At 38.5% G+C, this 18,907-nt stretch overlaps 1 protein-coding gene across 2 annotated transcripts in view; it reads right to left on the bottom strand.

The window, feature by feature from the left end:
• rgs12a (regulator of G protein signaling 12a) overlaps window positions 1-17,640 on the bottom strand; it is a 71,417-nt gene extending 53,777 nt beyond the window's left edge. For both annotated transcript variants that reach the window (XM_030162470.1, XM_030162471.1), the window contains exons 1-3: window positions 17,469-17,640; window positions 13,088-14,952; window positions 8,319-8,411 (exon numbers count right to left, since the gene is read on the bottom strand). In XM_030162470.1, the coding sequence (XP_030018330.1) occupies window positions 8,319-8,411; window positions 13,088-14,875 (1,881 nt within the window). In that variant the 5' untranslated portion in view covers window positions 14,876-14,952; window positions 17,469-17,640. The remainder of the gene's footprint in view (window positions 1-8,318; window positions 8,412-13,087; window positions 14,953-17,468) is intronic.
• Window positions 17,641-18,907: the final 1,267 nt, after the last annotated feature.

Genomic DNA, 18,907 nt, shown 5'->3' with positions numbered 1-18,907 from the left:
TAAAGCCATTCCTTGTTGAGTAACCTCCACGCCCTTGGCAGTAGATTCCCTTTCAGTGAAGCAGAGAAATGTAATAATAGTACGAGAGAGGAAGGTAAACAGTGTGTGGGGAATGAATCATTTCCAGAAGTTGTGCGTGAAATCCATAGACATCATGATTCAGACAGTCTTTCCTATAGTCAATCAACAGGGGATGATGAAGAGCTCCGTGGTTGACTAAAAAAATATCCTAATCCTGGATTTCGATAGATGATGTCATGGCGCTGGTGTGACAGTGGAACTGCAGCATTTCTCTATGCAGAGATGGCAAAGCGGCGGGTATTTTCCGTGGTTACAGTTTGGTCAAACAGCAAGCTCAGCAACCACAGCCACATCTGGTCATCTGGTTATTGGCTGTTGCATGTTCAAACCCAAAGCTGCTGGACAGTTAAATAACTGAACTACTCAAGTTTTGTTGTGTTAATGTACTGTTTTTCCAGTCAGTGGCTTTGGAGAGAGCATCCAGCTCGGGAGAAAGAAAGAAGAAAAGGAATCATAGTGGAGACATTTAGAAAATGTCAGCCTGCTTACTCGTTGCATCCTATAATGCTAGCCTAAGGACACATTTTGTGAACACAACTGTCCACCCACACTCCAGAGCCGGCCATGTGATGTCAGCGAGATAAAAGTGTGTCGTGTTCTCCTGCGTCTACAGCTAATCCCCAGAACACACCATTCTGGCTCATCTTCCCAAGTCATTACACCCACACCAAAAAAGAGGAGAAGAATTCATATAATTAAGCGTGACATCCAAATTTAGCAACTATTATGATATTAATAATGATCACAATTCAATGTGTTAATACATTGGCTGCCAGCAAACTCTATATTCTATAGATGTTGGCTCCTTTAAGACTTAAAAAGGTTCTGCCGTATTCATGCAGCACCAAAAAAGAACATGTCTTTTTTTTTTTTTTTTTTTTGCAATAGCTGCTGTGAGATAAATCAGAAAAAAACATCTCTGGTGAATCAGTGAATCAGAGCAGGAACATGTCAGCACAAAACCAACAGAGGCGAGGCAAAACCACAAGCAATCATTTCAAGTTCTAACTAAACTGCGTCTGTTACAAAACTACTGGAAAATACAACATTAATCAACATTTACTGAGGTCTCACTTCTACCTGAGAACCTCTGACGTCTTATTACCAAATCAAACTTTTCCCAGTGACACCAACTAATTCCAGAAAGAATCACTCTATATGCGAGTGCAACAGGGTGCATTTCATTCAAAGGGCCATGACAAACCCTTCATGTGCCATTTACAAGACACTTCACAAAACGCTTTTAGTATAACATCTAATTTAAAGTCAGCGTGCATCCTGCTATAGATGCTGGACCACATTTGCTGTATACAGCGGTGCAGTGTGTGTCATACAGCACATGAGAGTTCAGCTGGCAGTGGTCAAAACATTCCTCTGACAGACCACACAAGCTAACCACTGTATGCTCCTCAAAGGCTACAACAGGAGCTACAAAGAACCCAAAGAAGGAAAAGTAACGGTGGCAGGGAAGACACCACCAGCGTGAACGGTGAAGGTGGCATCCCCCCCAAAAAAATACAGAAACAGGAAAGACAGAAGGCAAAAATCAGCAGTGAAGATGGCATGGTTCAATGACAAGACTTACAGTGTTGAGAGTTAAAGTTTGCTCCATGTATGGCGCTGTGTGTTGGTCCTCAGCGCTGCTCCACACACCCGGTGCGTGGAAACCAGTCCATCCGCTGGAGTTCCGCGGCGCGTGTGTTTGTGTGCGAGTCTGTGTTTGCAGTGCGGAGAAACCGAGCTCAACGGGGGAGGAGAGAGCGTGCAGGAGAGCCGAAAATCCTGACAGCTACTGGGAGTTCAAAAGATCCCTCTCCCTCCCTCCCTCTCTCTCTCTCTCTCTCTCCCTCTCGCTCCCTCTCCCTCCCTCTTTCTCTCTCTCTCTCTCTGCTGTAAATTCCTCCTCTTTCCCTCTGTTTACCTCCCTCCCCATCTCTATTTCTTCATGCCTTTTCTTGTTCTCTACACCCACAACATAGATCTATTACTTGTGAGCGTGCAAACAGCCTCTGCTAATGTGTGCACCTAAAAAAAACAAAAGGACAGGAAAAACTTCAAGGAGAAAAAGAGGTGCCCCAAATTTCCCAGCATTCCTGAATAAAACAGTGCACGAACTAACTGCTTAGATGAACAGATGTATGACAGGGTACAGTCAGTGTGAACACTGGCACAGCAGCCTGCTAATGGTGTCATCCCTGTGAAGTTGAACACACACACTGGCGTAATGATGAGCGTTGCGGGGGCAAAGCATCTGTTTGTAGTAAGAAACGAGGAGTGTGTGATGGGAAAGAAATAGGCATACAGTGGTGGAGTTTTGTAGGGGCATTTGCGCATGCTGAACAGCTCTGTGTGGAAATAAGGCAGGAAAGTACAAAGCAGTATATTCTTGGACATGCCCAAACAAAAGGGGGTCTGACAACAGAAGCTCAGCGTGCATCAAAACGCTCCTGTGGCTTCATCGTAAGAAACAGAGCAAATGAATCTGCACAAACACAACATCCAAACTATATGTCCCTGTGGTTTGGATGTGTGAGTTGCACAAGCTACGTGTCAGAGTGTTTGTGATGCGAAGTGAAACAACAAGCGTTTGCTCATTCCTGTGCTGGCCGCGGTGACGCACACGGTGGCCACACGCGTCCAGATTGTTCAGTTGTTCGTCCACATCACGCAGCGAAGCCGGGTCTCATGGGATCCCACAGGGGTCCATCCTGGGGAGCGCTGAGGGTGAACTCCAAAATAGTCTCACAGTGTCCTTGTGAGTTCAGATGCATGCACCGGCTGAGAGTTTATCACATGTTTCTAAACTTAACCATGAGAACAGTCTTCACAAACTACACACAGGTTAGATCAATGCAAAAGCCAATCACTTAACTCTTAGGTCCACCTCGGGCATTTTTGTACATTTTTCTCAATTTTAAAAATTTGGTGATCATTTTGACTATGTTGCAGCTTTTGGCATGAAATTTAACAACAACTTTTCCTTTTACTAAAATTTTCTTTTTCTTTTTTCCTTCACTTTTCTTTATTTTTTAAAAATTCAACTCTTAATTTTCTTTTTTCCTTTCTTTTCTTATTTGTTTCCTTATTGACCTATTTGTGATGGTTTTCAGTGTTAGCTACAAGATGTAAGCATAAGACTGTAGTGCTAGGTACATTAACTCTGACCAGCAGGTAAACACAAACCCAATATTTTTAACGAATGAGACGTCTACCTCCCGCAGAATATTGGCAACCAAACAAACAACAGCCTGTGTAAAACCAGGACACAGTTTGTATATCTAGTTTTTTATGCTGGGAAGAATGTAAAAATGTTTACCTCACCTGCTTCCATAAACTCATCAGTGAGCTGGAACCAAGAGAAACAGTGCCGTTGCCGTTCAGTTTTTGAAATCCAGTGTAATGGAAGTCAATGGGCCCTTTTTGTCCATGAATATCTGACACTACAGAAAAAATACTGATGCAATCAAATCAACTTTGCTGCAAATTTATGATATATCCAAAGTTCTAATCACCACCAATGTCCCATCCCCTAAAATATTTATTAAAAATTATAATATAAATATTTTTGTGTGTTTTTTAATGAATCATTCAGAATTCAAATAATTAAACTGGCATTTAAAGGGTTAAAATCCTGAAAATTGTTGAACGTTTAATAGTTGTGAGCAGGGCTGAAGTTGTTTAAGAGATTTTTTTTTTTTTCAAGACAAAAAAATGTTGATGTATAATGATTCTATAGCAGTTTTTGTGCATTTTTGCCACAAAGGTAACCAGAGGGTAGTAAATTTGAGAAGCGCATAAGGGTTAAATGCTCTTTGTGTATGTTTTTCCACTAGAGGTCTTTCAATCAAAACAATAACAAGAGATGTAGTGGTGAATGATATAGTGATATCAGACTTATTTTCACCATCACTGCCAATGAAAACTGAGGCCGGAATCATGTTTACAGACAAACCGTCTTTGTATTCTAATATAATAGCCACAAGAATTGTTAGTAAAGGAGATACAACCCGTCTGACAAGCAAATAAATAAATTAGACTGTTAACTTATTAAATGTCTAAGCTCAAGCAGTACACAGACAGGTACCAGAGGCTTTAAACTAAGTAGCTCTTATAAGCACTGTGTCTAATGTGAACGACTGTTTCTTTGAATATAAAGGGGAAAATGCTGGACTTTGCACATGTTAAAGTCTTTACATGAGTGTAAGTGCTAATGCATTGGATAGGCTTTGGTTTATTATGGCACCAGCTTTGGGAAGGGGACCATCTGATCTGTGTCCATGAACCTGGAGTGAAGCTCAGTCTTTGAAATAAGAACCTAGTGCCAAGTACATGATGAGGGTCCAAATGCCTCTGACAACTATAAAATATGGCCTGTTGTGTCACTAACTGGAATGTAAAAACCTGCTGTGACTTAAAACTGAATGGATCAGATTATTGTTCTGACTTCCTATGTGGCGGATGCATGTTTTTATGGATGTTATAGGAAGCAGAGTATGACCTGCATAATGAGTGGATATTCATTTCTCAGACATACTGTATCAGGGCGTTTGTCAGCTAATTAACACCAAGACACCACACAAGAGAAATGTCAAAGTATTGGCAGGTACTGTGCTCTGTTACAAGATTTTTTTGTATCACTTACTGGATTTGCAAAGCTCCAAAAGGAACAACATAACGCTGTACAGATGTAGCGCATCGTGCAAAAAGGATTTTTTCAGAAGTACAATATCTCAAAGCAGTTGCAAAAGTCTGAATGCCGAAACTGAAGATGTGTCACAGTCATGCTTGTTAAACATGCAGTCAGAATTTATTTGACTCTCGGTAGATCCAGTCTGATATACAAATAGACTCAAACTGATTCAGTTGATCCAAGACAAAAATCTGCAGTCGTATTTTTGCTCATTATGCACAACACAATATCCACTTAACATCATAATGACTGTTTTCAGAAAATATAGAAATGCTTGACAAACACTTTCACTGGTATTCATGCTGCGTGAATACATTTTTTGACATTTTAATATCACCCTACAGCAACATGCAACTGTTACACACATGCTAGAGGGGACACTGTTGTGTTAAAATAACATTTGCTAAAATTATACAGAAAATCTGCTGAGTTTGTTTTTTGTTTTTTTGTTTTTTTTAATGGAGGCAGATTCTGTCCAAGCCTGCAAATAAGTGAACTGCAAAGGAGTCATTATAGGTAACTTGACACAACATTAAACCAATACAAGTACAAGGTAAGTGGATCCTCGCTCATTAGTACACAATAACTACTAGTTTTGCAGTCCAAACTCCCACTATAAAGCAAAGACAAACTGTTTCTCACAATATGCACATGCATTAGAGGAGATCCACAAAGACAAGATATTCAGGACATTTGTGTTTTAGAACATGCATATACAGTCGAACTGGGGCCAAATATCGATATGGGAATACTAGTATATCCCATTACTTCCTCTACCAATATGTTACTGATATACTGGTGCCAAAAGTCAATATTTTTATGAAACATTCAGGTGCTCTGAATTCACCAGTGTCTCTAGTTCTTGGAATGACAACACGCATGGACATCTGCAGTCAGTGTATGAGTTAAAGAGACAGTATTTGTGCATTGTTTCATCTCAGCTGTCAACTGAGACAGTGAATCCATGAAAATGAATTCTTGCTCTTTATGCCTTTTGTGGTATTATTTGTTCATATTTATTTAGACAACAGGATGGATCACCCATGACTGTCTAACAATGTATCAGATATCACACAATCACTGTATTATGATACGAGTGTTACTGGGGCAAAATATTAATGTAACGTATCATCTTAGTCTGTTAGTTTTGAGGGAAAAATGAGGCCAATACTAGAGTCGCACAAATTTCTTAAGATACTTTCATACATTATAAGTGAATCAAATCATGAGGATATTAAATCTTCACGTCTCTGTTCTGTTGTTGTAAGAGGTGGATCACAAATTCTGACACTGCACTGTTTATATTATAACCCTCATTCTTACAGTTTTTCCAAAAGCAGCTGCTGCATAAATATTTACCCGGCTGTTTGTATTCATGGATGAAGTAGCTGCATAAAGTCATATGGAAAACTGAGAATGAGATGCAAAGCATTTGAATCACAACATCTGTTTCCATAAACATATTTTCTGCATATTCTGAAATTTCACACATTTGTTGTTTGGGGTTTTTTTCTCCCTTTTTTTGACAAATGAATAAAAGCCCATAGAGGACAGGAAACACTTTCATTGGATAAATTCTGATGTAGTGATCATTTACCTGGTGACTTATCAGCTGTTTGCTGCCACTTACAGATATTCTAATAAAAACAACATATTGTGGCCATCGTAGGTGGAAAACATCAGAATGCGCCACTTTTATCACAGCTGTGTATAATATAGCTTGGTGACATAACACAGACTAGGGTATTTATTCCAAACCAATTCATGGAAATACACATCATTTGCAATGGAATTATGCATTTTAAAACATTTCCCTGTGGTCTACATAAACTGTAAATGCTATGCTTGGGTCTGAATTCTTCATTAATTCAACTCCACAGGTCCATCTTCAACCCTATTTCTGAGTAATGACACCAGAAAGGTCATTTTGAGTGCTGGCCCTTTAAATGCAAATGAGCCACCCCCTCCAGGTTGTTGACTGTGCTGTTCTTTCCCGTTCAGCCACTTGTGTTTGTTAATACAACCAACAACTGAACATTTTAGGTAATCGGCTCAAAGTTTGGACATATTTTCAGTTTTTACTACAATCGCTGCTGCTGATACACAATTGTGGCATACTCGAAGAAATGTTTGTCGAAAGTCTTGACCTTATTTGTGCAAATGTCGTGTGATGTAACTAGTTACAGACGTAACAAATTAAGAAGGAATTAAAAGGGGTTGTAGAAATCCACTCGATTTTTGTCAAAATTTATATAAAGATAGCTTAGCAGCACCTGGAGGGTTCAAATTCAAACGTTTTGAACTATTAGGGTCCAAATACACAAAAAATAAATGTACCAAAGACTAATTAAAGTGGGTTTAGCAAAATATGACCCCTTTAAAATACCCAGAAAAAACCTACAAACCTGAACTGATATTTAAAAAAAAACAAAAAAAACACAGACTTGTTGGGCTTTAATTTTGTTTGTCTTCTACTGTTCCTCTCTCCACTCAGTGTCACTAAAATGTCACCTCACAGACTCTGGAGCTTTAAATTGCAGCCTTTCATGATTATATAACTTGCACAGGCTGACATTGTGATTGCGATTCTATTAATTGTGCAGCTCTAGAAAGAAGGCACAGAAGTTAGGCTATGCAAGCAGAAATTCTGCAGCTGTTGGAACCTTTTATAGCCATCTTTAATCCTTGTGCTGTACATGTAGGCCAGACCTGCAGAGAACCTGGAGCCCTTTTACTGTTGACTGTGTTGGAACAGTGCTTAGGAGGAGATTTGTGGCGTGCCTCTTTGAGTACAATGTGTGGTCTGCGGGTGTGTCTTACTGTGACTGTGACTTATTCATGGATATACAATACAGTCCACCCCATTTTAGTTTGCATTGTGCATCTGTTCGTGTGCATTTGGAGCAATTAAGAGATGCATGAATAGTGGGCATGGGCTTTTGTGAATATGAATCACTCTGTATGTGTAATGCATGCATGCAGAAACGCCTGGAGAAAGAGAGTTCCTCGGCAACATTAATATGAGAGAATGTGAGCACCGGGCTCATTAGTGAGGCCAAACAAACAGGACCGTGCCCAGGACCGGCACAAAGAACACTTTGTGAGGCACCCCCTCGCCACAAGTGTAGCAGCAAACGCAGAGTTCAAGGTAACGGAAATGAAAGGTTAAAAAAGTGTTGAAAGTGGAGCGGAATGAAAAGGGGGGGATGGTTAAACCGAATGGCCACATTAACCAAACTGACAGGCTTATCTGTGGTACAGTACTGATCCAGCACACGAAATACTGGTGGACTCAGGGAATATTACAATTCACATGGACTTGGGGAAAAAAATGCATTAATTTAAACTCTTGGTGACGTTCCAAGCGGAAAAAAAGTTCACATCCCATAAAACACTGACACTATTCAATATGACAACGCACCATTGTTGTAAAAGTAAATGTCAAAATGAATTCAATTTAAAGCATCTGATAAGTGAATGTTTGGAGTGAGTGAAATTCAGCTTCTGGAGAAAAACGGCAACATTAAAAAGAAAAGTTGTCTCCTACCTCAAGGTCGTCCAGTGATCTTGCGAGGCTGAGGCGTTTGGCAGAGCGGCGTTTAGAGGCACGGACACCAGCGATACCCCAAAACCTGGAGCCCTGTCACAATACAATGAGTTTAGATAAAATACTCCAGTATCATAAAGCCAACAGTATAATATGAAGCACTTAGACTATACAGGAGTACAGCTAAGACACAATAATACATGCAACACAATGAAAAAGTAATGTATTAGACTTATTCAATTGATTGATTACTTGTTTTGGTGATAAAATGTAGGATAAATGTGCCAAAGATCACATCTTCCAATATTTGTTGGTTCCAAAACCCAAAGATAATGAGGTTAATGTGACATAGAAGTGGAGAAACCAAAAAATATTTGCAATTAAGCTTGGAAACAAAGAATTTTGACCTTTTATTTGAAAAAAAAAAAAAAATCCCTCAAATCGAAGTCAAAGTGATTGATCAGAGTGATTGAGTAGTTGAATAAACTGAATCAATGGAGCCCTAAATAACCATCATCAACCTTAAAACTATAATTCATTAAACATAGAACTGGACTCTTCAGTAAGGCTAGAGCTGGTTGTTTGTTGAGTAGTGTCAGAAAAACTTACATAAAACTTACAAAGCGGCAATGGTCTGTAAAGAAATGTCATTGTAAAGTCTAACTATAATGACAGATTTTATTTTATTGATTGAATTCACCTAATAAACAGCTTAAAATAAGAAAAAGGAGGCTGTTTTCTTTCCTATCCAACAGTCCTAAACAAAATAGGCAATATACATCAATCTGTATATTCACATGTGGCTGTTTCTCATGCGGCCTACAAGAACATGATTTACAAGAGCATACACATGGGGATACACTGAATTTTCACCTAATTTGTGGTCATCACAGTTGTTATTTCTTAACAACATGCAGATAGGTCACCTTAGGTCTATCTGACCATCTGCAACCCTGTTTGCAAAAGCATTCACTTTACAAAAGTGTAAAAATAACTTAGTAAGAAAGTCTAAGATAGAGGTACAATGAAGGATATAAAGCAGTCTTTACCAGCCGACCCATACTCAAGTGACTGAAGAGGCTGTATCTGATGTCTGAATGAGAACATTTAAGAATTGCAGATAATTATCGCTGCATGACATGGGCTCTACCCTGTAATTTGTCTGGCTTCCTGTGTGAGATTGTGTCTTTCTGATCGAATGCAAACTAGGGAAGAGAGGAGAATTCACAATCCACCTCCGATTCATAAACACCAGGAAGTAAGTAAATAATAATGCGCAGACGAGTTGAAAACCAGCAGATTTTCCCCATACATACTTCATTTTCAGCCATTTAGGAAAATATGCAGTATTTGGGTTCAGTTTGTGGCTGACAGAGACTGTTTGGAGATACTGTATACATGCCTGGTTTCTCTGGAGAGGCTTATATGTGGGGCTATGTGGATATACAGGGACATCTTGTGGGCAATAAGGAGAACAACACTTTAAAAAAAAAAAATCAGTTTCCTTCTCTCAACACATTTCTGACAATTATATCGTTGACACATAACAGGTGGTTTTTCAGTTTCACTTGCACTCACCGCTGACAGGTTTTGAGAAAGTGCTATTGTGTTACATATTAGGTGCCACCAAAAACACTCACAAACACACCCACGATGTCTGGAAACACAACTCCCTGTGACCATTTAATACTTCCTGTGTCGCTGTGTTAAACATGAATTAAGTGCAGAAACAGATGCTATCGTCTCAGTATGGTCATGCTTCAGTGGAACAATGTAAAGTCACTTTTTTGTGAGGATTTCCCATTAACATGTGGCTGAAAAACTCACGCGACAACTACCAAATGACATCATTGTTGAAAAACTGGAGCACCACAAGATGTAACAACTCTTTACAATAAAAATATATTTGTTTAGACTTTTTTTCTACTAATTATTTACTTGGTGCACAATGAGATACGTTCACATACCCTTTGAATGTCATTAAATTCATCTCATACATCTCAAAACTTTAAACACGTACATATCTTTGCCATTAGTCTGCTATTTTTGTTGTGTATTCAGGTATTTAATCAGTTGTTTTTTTTAGTTTGTTTACACTCTGTACAGTCTATTTTTAACATTTATCAGTTACCTTTAGCCTGCTTTATACAGTACTGTGCAAAAGTCTTATTACACCTTTATCTTTGTTGTTTTTTCAGGATTGAAATGATCATAGATATTTATTTCTCATACTCTTTTCTTTAGATACAACAGGAAAACACAAGACATATGTGCACAGCCTTAAAGGAACAAAAAAAAAAAAAAAATTAAGTAAATTTGTTGTCAAGGTTAAAGTCACTATTTAATGTGACCTCTGACCCCATGACAAGAAGCAGCACAAACAATTAGTAACATCTAACATGTATTGAATGAAACTTGGTCTAAAACATTAGAAAATTAATTCAATAAATCTCATATTGTCTGAACAAAAGGGTTAAAGACATGTTAAATGCAAAGGCAGGTCACACTAAATATGACCACTTTGGTTTATAGCAGCTGTTTTTTCCCCAAAACCAGGAAAGTGAAAGTTTTAGCTTTTTTACATTAAACAATTGTCTTGATTGGAAACTGCATAATGCAACTGATTTTTCAGATACATTTTTAAAAATTATTCTTATTTATTTATTAATGAAATGTCCTTTGCAATGGACAGCAATTTCTTAATTAAAACTGTCAAACTTTTGTCCCCTACAGAGGACAAAAATGCATTGCTGGGTCTCAGGAGGATATATATATATATATATATATATATATATATATATATATATATATATATATAATACAGAGACTGACAAATGCAGGTGTGGTCATTAGAACTTTACTTAATGTTGGACAAGGACTTATGTATAGTATTCTGCATTTAGTTGTAATTACAAGGCAACTAGTTCCAAAATCCTCTCAACATGTAACGTGTTATGGTTTCGACTGACTCACGCTGACATCATCTTACTGGTTAAGATTAGCATGACATCACTTTGTAATCCTCTCATTATTTTCATTTCTTAAACCCATCCTGCACCAATTATTCTGTTAATCGGTTGCTGAATATTGTGCTTTATCACTTTAATTTCAGCTTCTTAAATATTTGTGGCTTCTTTCTTCCTTCTTTGGTTGACAGTGAACTTATTTCCTTCTTTTCCAGACTAAGGATGAATATTTCTGTGGTTCAGTGTCAGGATTGTCATTCTGTGTGTCACTGTTCTGAAAGTTCCCATTGCTGCATGAAAGAAAAATAACCTGTGAGCTCAAACCACATATTGAAAATGGCAAGTTTGAACAAAGCCACAGATCTTTTTATGAGTTGTTTTCCTATGGAGGAATTTAGTCACTATTTTAATATAACTGTGCACTTCCTCATGTTCTCGTCTGTCACTGTTCTGCAACAATAACAACCCAGATAAGTTTTCAACCCTTTCCCACGCTGACAATGGAGGATACCAGACCTATCTACAGCAGTGGAAGGGCGCTGAGGAAGAGAACAAGCTGAATATTTTTAGGCTCTCAAACAAACATCACATTGGAGGATGTCAGATTACGCTTTGACAAACACCCACTAGATCCTATTTTTCACCATTTTATAAACCATTAATTGACAATGACAATAATCACTAGTTTCTGCACTATTTACAAGGATCCCCTAGACGTCCCACTGGTTGAGAATCACCAGATTTCTTTTTTCTCAGATGTCTTTTGTCTGCTCAGATTTCTTTTTTCTCCTTATATTTGTTGTTTCACAAGTGTAGATTTTCAGCCTGTCTTCCCTGCACTTTATTCTTGTGTTTGCTGCTGTCAACTGTGCGATGATAAAAAGAAAATGCTGTCTTTTAGAGTCCTCTCGTCTATTTAAAAACAAATGTTTCATGTTCCTGCTCTGTTATTTTTGATTTTCACTGTAAATAATGATGCTGTCAAGAATTGTTTGTTTTCTGATGTTTTCATCATGATTCTCTGTACCAAACAGGGTGATTTCCTACCATTATAAGATGAAGAAACAGATACACTCTGGAGAGAAAACATAGCATATTAGCCTGGATTAAAGTGTTTCTTCACATATTCACTATTATTCACAAAATTCTAAAAGCAAGTAAATAATGACAATATGAACAGGAGACGAAAACCTGTAGATTTTTTCATACACATTTTGTTGTCAGCCATTCTGAAAAAAGGTGCAGTATTCTGAGAGTAGTGTTTACTTTATCAACGAACAGAATTGTTCTTTCTAAATTTAGTAATAATACAGGTTCAAAATTATAAAAAAAAATGTAAAAACAAAAAGAGAACACAGAACTAGAGTTTTCTACAAACCAAGGGAAAACTCTTCTCAAACATTAAGCAGCAAACCAGCAAGCAGGATTTGTGGCGATATAAATATTTTGGTGCCGTATGGGATCTTTAATGTGAAACCTTGAAACTATCAAAGTGTAGGCACTGAAAATGGACTTTTGGGAAGGTTAAAAATACCTAGTGACAGCAGTTAAACTTTTAAAATAGGCAATATTCCATATTCAGACATACTGTGGAAAGAATGAATGAAATCTACTCTTTCTCACAAAACTTTTAGACAAAAACATGTCTGGAAGGGATCCTCAACAGTTCTTCACATCAAAAAAGATTAGGAGGCAACTTAGAGCTCATTGACTTAATGAACCTGATCAACATGTTTCAGAAGCAGAGGAAAAAGATGATGCAACAAGTTTCAGCTACAAAATGTAAAACAGGGGCTTACTTACATTTTTGTGGCCACCATCTTTTCGCTGCCTCTCTCTCTGCTCCAGGAACCTTCTGGTCCATTCTTCTCTAGGGGGCATCATCATGACCTCTGCTGCCTGGTACCGGTCTGAGGGGATCTGACTCATGGGCGGAGGCAGGATGTTCGTGTTTGAACCAAGGCTAATGCTGGAGGACCAGCTGTTGGTCACCTGTGGCTCAGGATCAGCGTTTTGAGCTTTAGACCACTTTGGCTTTGAGAACCACCTTTGGCTACTTCTAAGGGGGTCTGCGAAGAAGTTTATTTTTTTACCTATAGGCAGTGGAGGTGGTGGGGGCTTGAACTGGAACTCGAGCCTGGGTGGGGGGCCTCCGTAGAAGCTGGTTAGAGAATCAGGGCCAGGTAGTGACTCTGAAAGGGAATGTGTACTGGAACTGTTCTCTGGATTAAGTTTTTGCTCATTCTTGGAGAGGTTTACTGGGGTGAGGTCTTCATCCGGGGGATAATCCCAGGGACAGCTGGGGAGGTGGGCCCCAGGGTGGTTCTGGATTGCAGAAGGGAAATCCCTGTCCGCTCTCTCCTCAGGGGGGGAAGAATTGCCTATTCCGCTGTCCCCGTTGCTGCTGGCACTGCCGTGTTTGTCGGTGCTGCCGTTCTCTTTGGCTTGTTGTTGAACCTCTGCATCCAGTTTGACCCTGAGCCTCTCCACAGCCTCCCCCATGTCACTGTACAACACAGTCACAAAATGAAGGACATCTGGAGGACTTTGAGGAAACTCTAGGCAGCCCAAAGCATCTGGATCTGGAGAGCAATTGAAGCTGAAGCGTCCAGCAATCCCTATGTGGTCCTCATGGTTGCTCAGCTCTGGATCGATAAAGAAAACGTGGCAAGAAGCCCTCAAAGGACTGTCCTCTGGTACATGACCATTAATAATGTGTGCTGTCGTGACCAAGCAAAAGAAACGTGGATCTTCAGCACACACGGCCCCTAAAACCAGGTTCTCAGCAGGGAGGGCTGCCAGAACAGCTCCTGCATCGTCACAAAGGCGGATGCAGTCAAACATGATCTTCATCATCACCAGAGTGTGGGTATCCTGCTCCGTCCCCAACTGCCGTATTCGCTCACGGATAGCTTTCAGACAATCCTCCTCTGAATCTGTGGTGTTCAGAATGAGCTCTGTGGAGCTGAGGTAGCCCACCACTAAGGTCATGTTCAAAACACTCCAGTCTGGGTTGACTTCCTCTGTGTCTGTAAAAACAGAGTCTGTGTCCTCCACTCTGGAGGACTCCTCCATCTGCTGCTCAGCAAAAGTGTTCCACTGTTGGGACCACTGTGACATATCAGGTTCTGACACTGGCCTCTGTTTAGTGTTGATGACATGACATAAATTAGAGGAGTTACTTGTATCATCTGAAATAGTACGAAGAACACCAGCCTTCTGGAAAAGTCCTTTTTTTGGGCTCATCCCAAATTTTTCATCAGTAAGGATGGGATTTCTCATTACTCGACCTTCTGCATGCACCACCAGGTGCAAAGGCCCTCTGCAGCTGCCAATCAGCTGCACCACAGCCTCATGTGATGCCGTAGACATATCTGTCCCATTGACAGCCATTATTCGATCCCCTTGTTTGAGTCCCACCAGGTCAGCAGGGCTTCCCGCTAAGATGCCACTCATCAGACAGGGACGCTGTCCTGAAATGGTAAACCCATACCCAGCCCGACCGCGGATGACCTCCACACCCCTGAGCTCACCAACTGCATTCAGATCCAGACGTCTCCTCGCGCCCTCAGGCTGTCCTTGTATTCTCATCTTTGTTGTGCTTGGATATCCAGTCTGGAGGAAATGATGCACTTCTAGGTTGCCAACACTAATGTGTTGTTGTCATTCTATAACAAAACAAAGGGGACAAAAGACATGACAAACTGAAGAAAACTGTGGAAAAAAACATTTCAAAACTTGTGCTTTGAACCTACTATTAACTGGCAACTTCAGAAATAATGCCATTATCCAAACAGCTGCAGATTCATTTTCTCTTATTCAAATAAGAGACTGTTTAATTATAACAACAAATACTTTTACACTTGATGCAAATGAACCAGCTTTTGCTGAGACTATTTGTTGCATGGAGAACTACAAAATGTTCTACAACACACCAGGATTATTATAGTTAACAAACACAAACTGAAGAAATAAAGACAACCATGTTCAAAAACACAAAACACAACAATGAGCACGACAATAAAAACTAAAATAGAATAATAAAAAAGGTAAAATCACAGTTGTTCAGCCCGTTTTTAATGGTTTATGGTGTGAAAAGAATAAAATGGCTTTGTAAAATATGGGACTTTTACTAGAACTTTTAATGTTTTTAACATATTTGATGTCATTTTAACTTCTACAGATCAACACCTTCCTAATACATGAAGAGTCATCGCTCTATTATTCAGTATACACCTAAAACTATTTATACACTTGTAAAACTAACAAAAACATAATTAAATCTGAAAATCAAATGAAAGGACAGAATGTGTTTACAATCCATCTACACCTATAAAACACTTAAAAATACTGTAGAGCAAAAGCTGTAATTCAGCTTTACTAGATATACACAGCTGTGTAAAAGTCCAAGCCCAACATGTCCACACATATGTATTTGTCAGTCTTTGTATTAAGATCCAATCTGGATATACTGTATGTTATCTATGTACAGCAGGAAAACTTAAGTTTGGGGGAAAAACAGCTTCTGTAAACCAAAATGGTAGTACTTAGTATAACCTCCCTTAGCTTAACATATCATGAACCGGTTTGTTCAGACAATATGAAATTCATGGCATTTATTTTCTGATGTTTTGTAATAGGTTTGTTTATGCTGCTTCTTGTCACAAGGTCAGAGGTCACATTAAGTAGTGACTTTAACCTTTACAACACATTTAGCTTAGTATTTTGTGTGTCTTTTGAGGCTGTGCACATACTTCCTGTGGTCCCTTGTTGTATGTGAAAAAAAGAGAATGAAAAATAAATATGCAGACTATGCTCAACTAACTCAAACAAATGCTCAAACTAAAAACTAGCAAAATATCTAAACACAAAAGAAAAATAGCAGACTAATGGGAAAGATATGTTAACATGATTATGTGTGTTTAAAGTTTTGTCCCTATAAGCTTAATTTAACAACATTTAAGGGGTATGTGAGTGTATCTCATTGTGCACCAAGTACATAATGAGAAGAAGTCTGAACAAATACATTTTTATGGGGTGTGTGTGTGTGTGTGTGTGTGTGTGTGTGTGTGTGTGTGTATATATATATATGTGTGTGTGTGTGTGTGTGTGTGTGTGTGTGTGTGTGTGTTTCTTATTCACCCTTTTTCACCACTATTTCTTTGTCCTTTATTTGGGTTTTGAGTGATTAGCCTTGGGTGGTGGGTGAGAAGGGAGCTGACATTCAAGTGTGACAATCGATGTTTATTCTGTATTTTTAATCCTTATATACCTTAGTCTGTCTAAAATATACAAAGTGTTATATAAATAAAGTAAAAAATAAATAAATAGATTTTTATGGTTAAGAATCTTGTTAGGCTATGTCTTGTAGTGCTCCAGTTTTTCAACAATGAGGTCATTTGGTAATGTTTGTGTTAATTTGTCAGCCACATGTTAATAGGAAACCCACACAAAAAGTGACTTTACATTGTTCTACTGAAGCATGACCATACTGAGAGGAGAGCATCTGTTTCTGTGCTTAATTCTTCTAGTTTAACACAGCGACACAGGGGACAGGGGTCACACTAAATGGTCACTTTAACCTTCACAATCCTTTTAGTAAGGCTGTGCACATATTTCCTGTATTCTCTTGTTGTATGTAAAGAATAGAGAATGAAAATAAATATGTATGATCATTTTAACACTGCAAAAACAACAAAGATAAAGGTGGAATAAGACTTTTGCCCAGTACTATGTGTTCCCATTATTTTTTTTTTTAATAAGCCATAATAAATACACACATAACACATGTATAGCTGTGTTTTGCTCTCAGTTAAATAATTAAATAACTAAGTCAAGCAATTATTTGTCAGAGATAAGACAGAGTGCTTTTCTGTCCCAGGACAGCCAGTTAAATCCACCCCTCCACCTCCCACTCCTCAGACCAGAGTGCCAGCTGGCTCCCCGTTAATGACAAACACACTCTGTGGTTTCGGTCCACTACTCTTTCCCCAATATTACACTCCTCTCCTCACCACAAGTGTATCCTTAAACACACAAGAAAACCTGACTTCACACACATAATAAAGTGTCAATACGTTAGCTTAAACTAAGCATGCTATATTGACTAGTGTTAACCGAAAGCTACCATCACCGTAGCATAATAAACTTTATATACTCCCAATAATAAACTCCCAATAATTACCTTTTCCCGTGGTAAAAAGTTCCGCAAATACGCCCAAGTATTCCCGTCCGAGTCGATAAAACTCCGCACGTTTACATTTTTACACTAAAGGTCCATTTTTTGTTTCTTCAACACAAAGTAGTATTTTCCTGCCGTGATTTATCCGCGTTCCATATGTCCACGAGCGACCGTAGCGCCGCCCTCCATTCACACACAGCGCGTGGATCACAAAGCGTCTTTCATTGTAACCATGACAGCGTAACGTCTCCGCGTCATGTGACGTCTCCTTCGGGCCAATCACCACGCCATTCGCGTTCAATATTCAAACGAACGGAGTGACGCGATTGGTTGAGGCCGGTGACAGTTGACAACCTTTGTAAAATACTTGAAATCTGCTGTTTTTGTGTTATTTTTTTCCTGATTAACTCACATATTTCATACGTTTTTATAATTATGTCAATATAGTGACATGTTCAAAGTTTAGTAATGCATATTAATCAAGTTCAGGAAATCATTATGATTTTAAGGAATTCTAAGTGGTTTTAGACAACAGGTTTCAGTCAAACATGGCGGACTAGCACTGATTTAGCTTTCACTTTTTATAATTAACCCTTTCATGCATGAATTATGAGCGCCTTAATCAAGATTTTTTTTTTCCCTTGGTGTTTTTATTCCTCTTTAGGCATGAAAAACAAACAAACAATGTGATTGAATTTTTTTAGGAAGCTATTTTTCATGGAGTTACAAGAATATCCACTCAGCTGGACATCATGCGTTTAATTTTAGAAGCAAAGAAAGATGTATTTACTGATATACTGTGTGAAAACTATGAAATAAAAACACTTTTAATGCTGCTAATCTGATGTTTTCTCCCATTTTAACATAATATATTACTAGTTATTACTCACTTCATGGCAATAATATGCAAAGAAAACTTTCTGTTAAAAAAAAAATCAAAAAACTGTTAATTACTATCTAATAACAATTAGCATTTTTTTTACACTCAAACATGAGATCAGATCAGCTTTATCTAGAAGAGCAAAGTTACAGTAACGGTATGAATTACAGTGTATATGGGATGATTCATAAGCGTCCACTCTGTTGGCTCATATGAAACTAAAACCACAAAATCCATGAATATACACGAGAACACCGTTGAACAGCTGTCTACTGTAGTGCCCACTATGCATGAAAGGGTTAAAAGTTGTTTAACAGTAGCAAAGAGTTAAGAAAAAAGAAGAAACTATGGCACTTTTTGAAAAATACTTTCAGTCCAAACTATTGATAAATTGCCTCTTACGCTACAATTGAAAGATCAATTACTTTTCCATATATAAATATATTTGAGCCTGTAAAAAGTATTGTAATAAATTGTATTACAGCTTATTGAACATTAAGAGCTAAGTTTGTCTGAGTGATCAACATTTAGCATGTGAACCCTCTACAGATAAACACAACTT

Source organism: Sphaeramia orbicularis, chromosome 18 (assembly GCF_902148855.1).
Source record: "Sphaeramia orbicularis chromosome 18, fSphaOr1.1, whole genome shotgun sequence".
Lineage (NCBI taxonomy): Eukaryota > Metazoa > Chordata > Actinopteri > Kurtiformes > Apogonidae > Sphaeramia > Sphaeramia orbicularis.
Note: the sequence above shows the minus strand (reverse complement) of the source record. Positions and strands in the feature narration are given on the sequence as shown.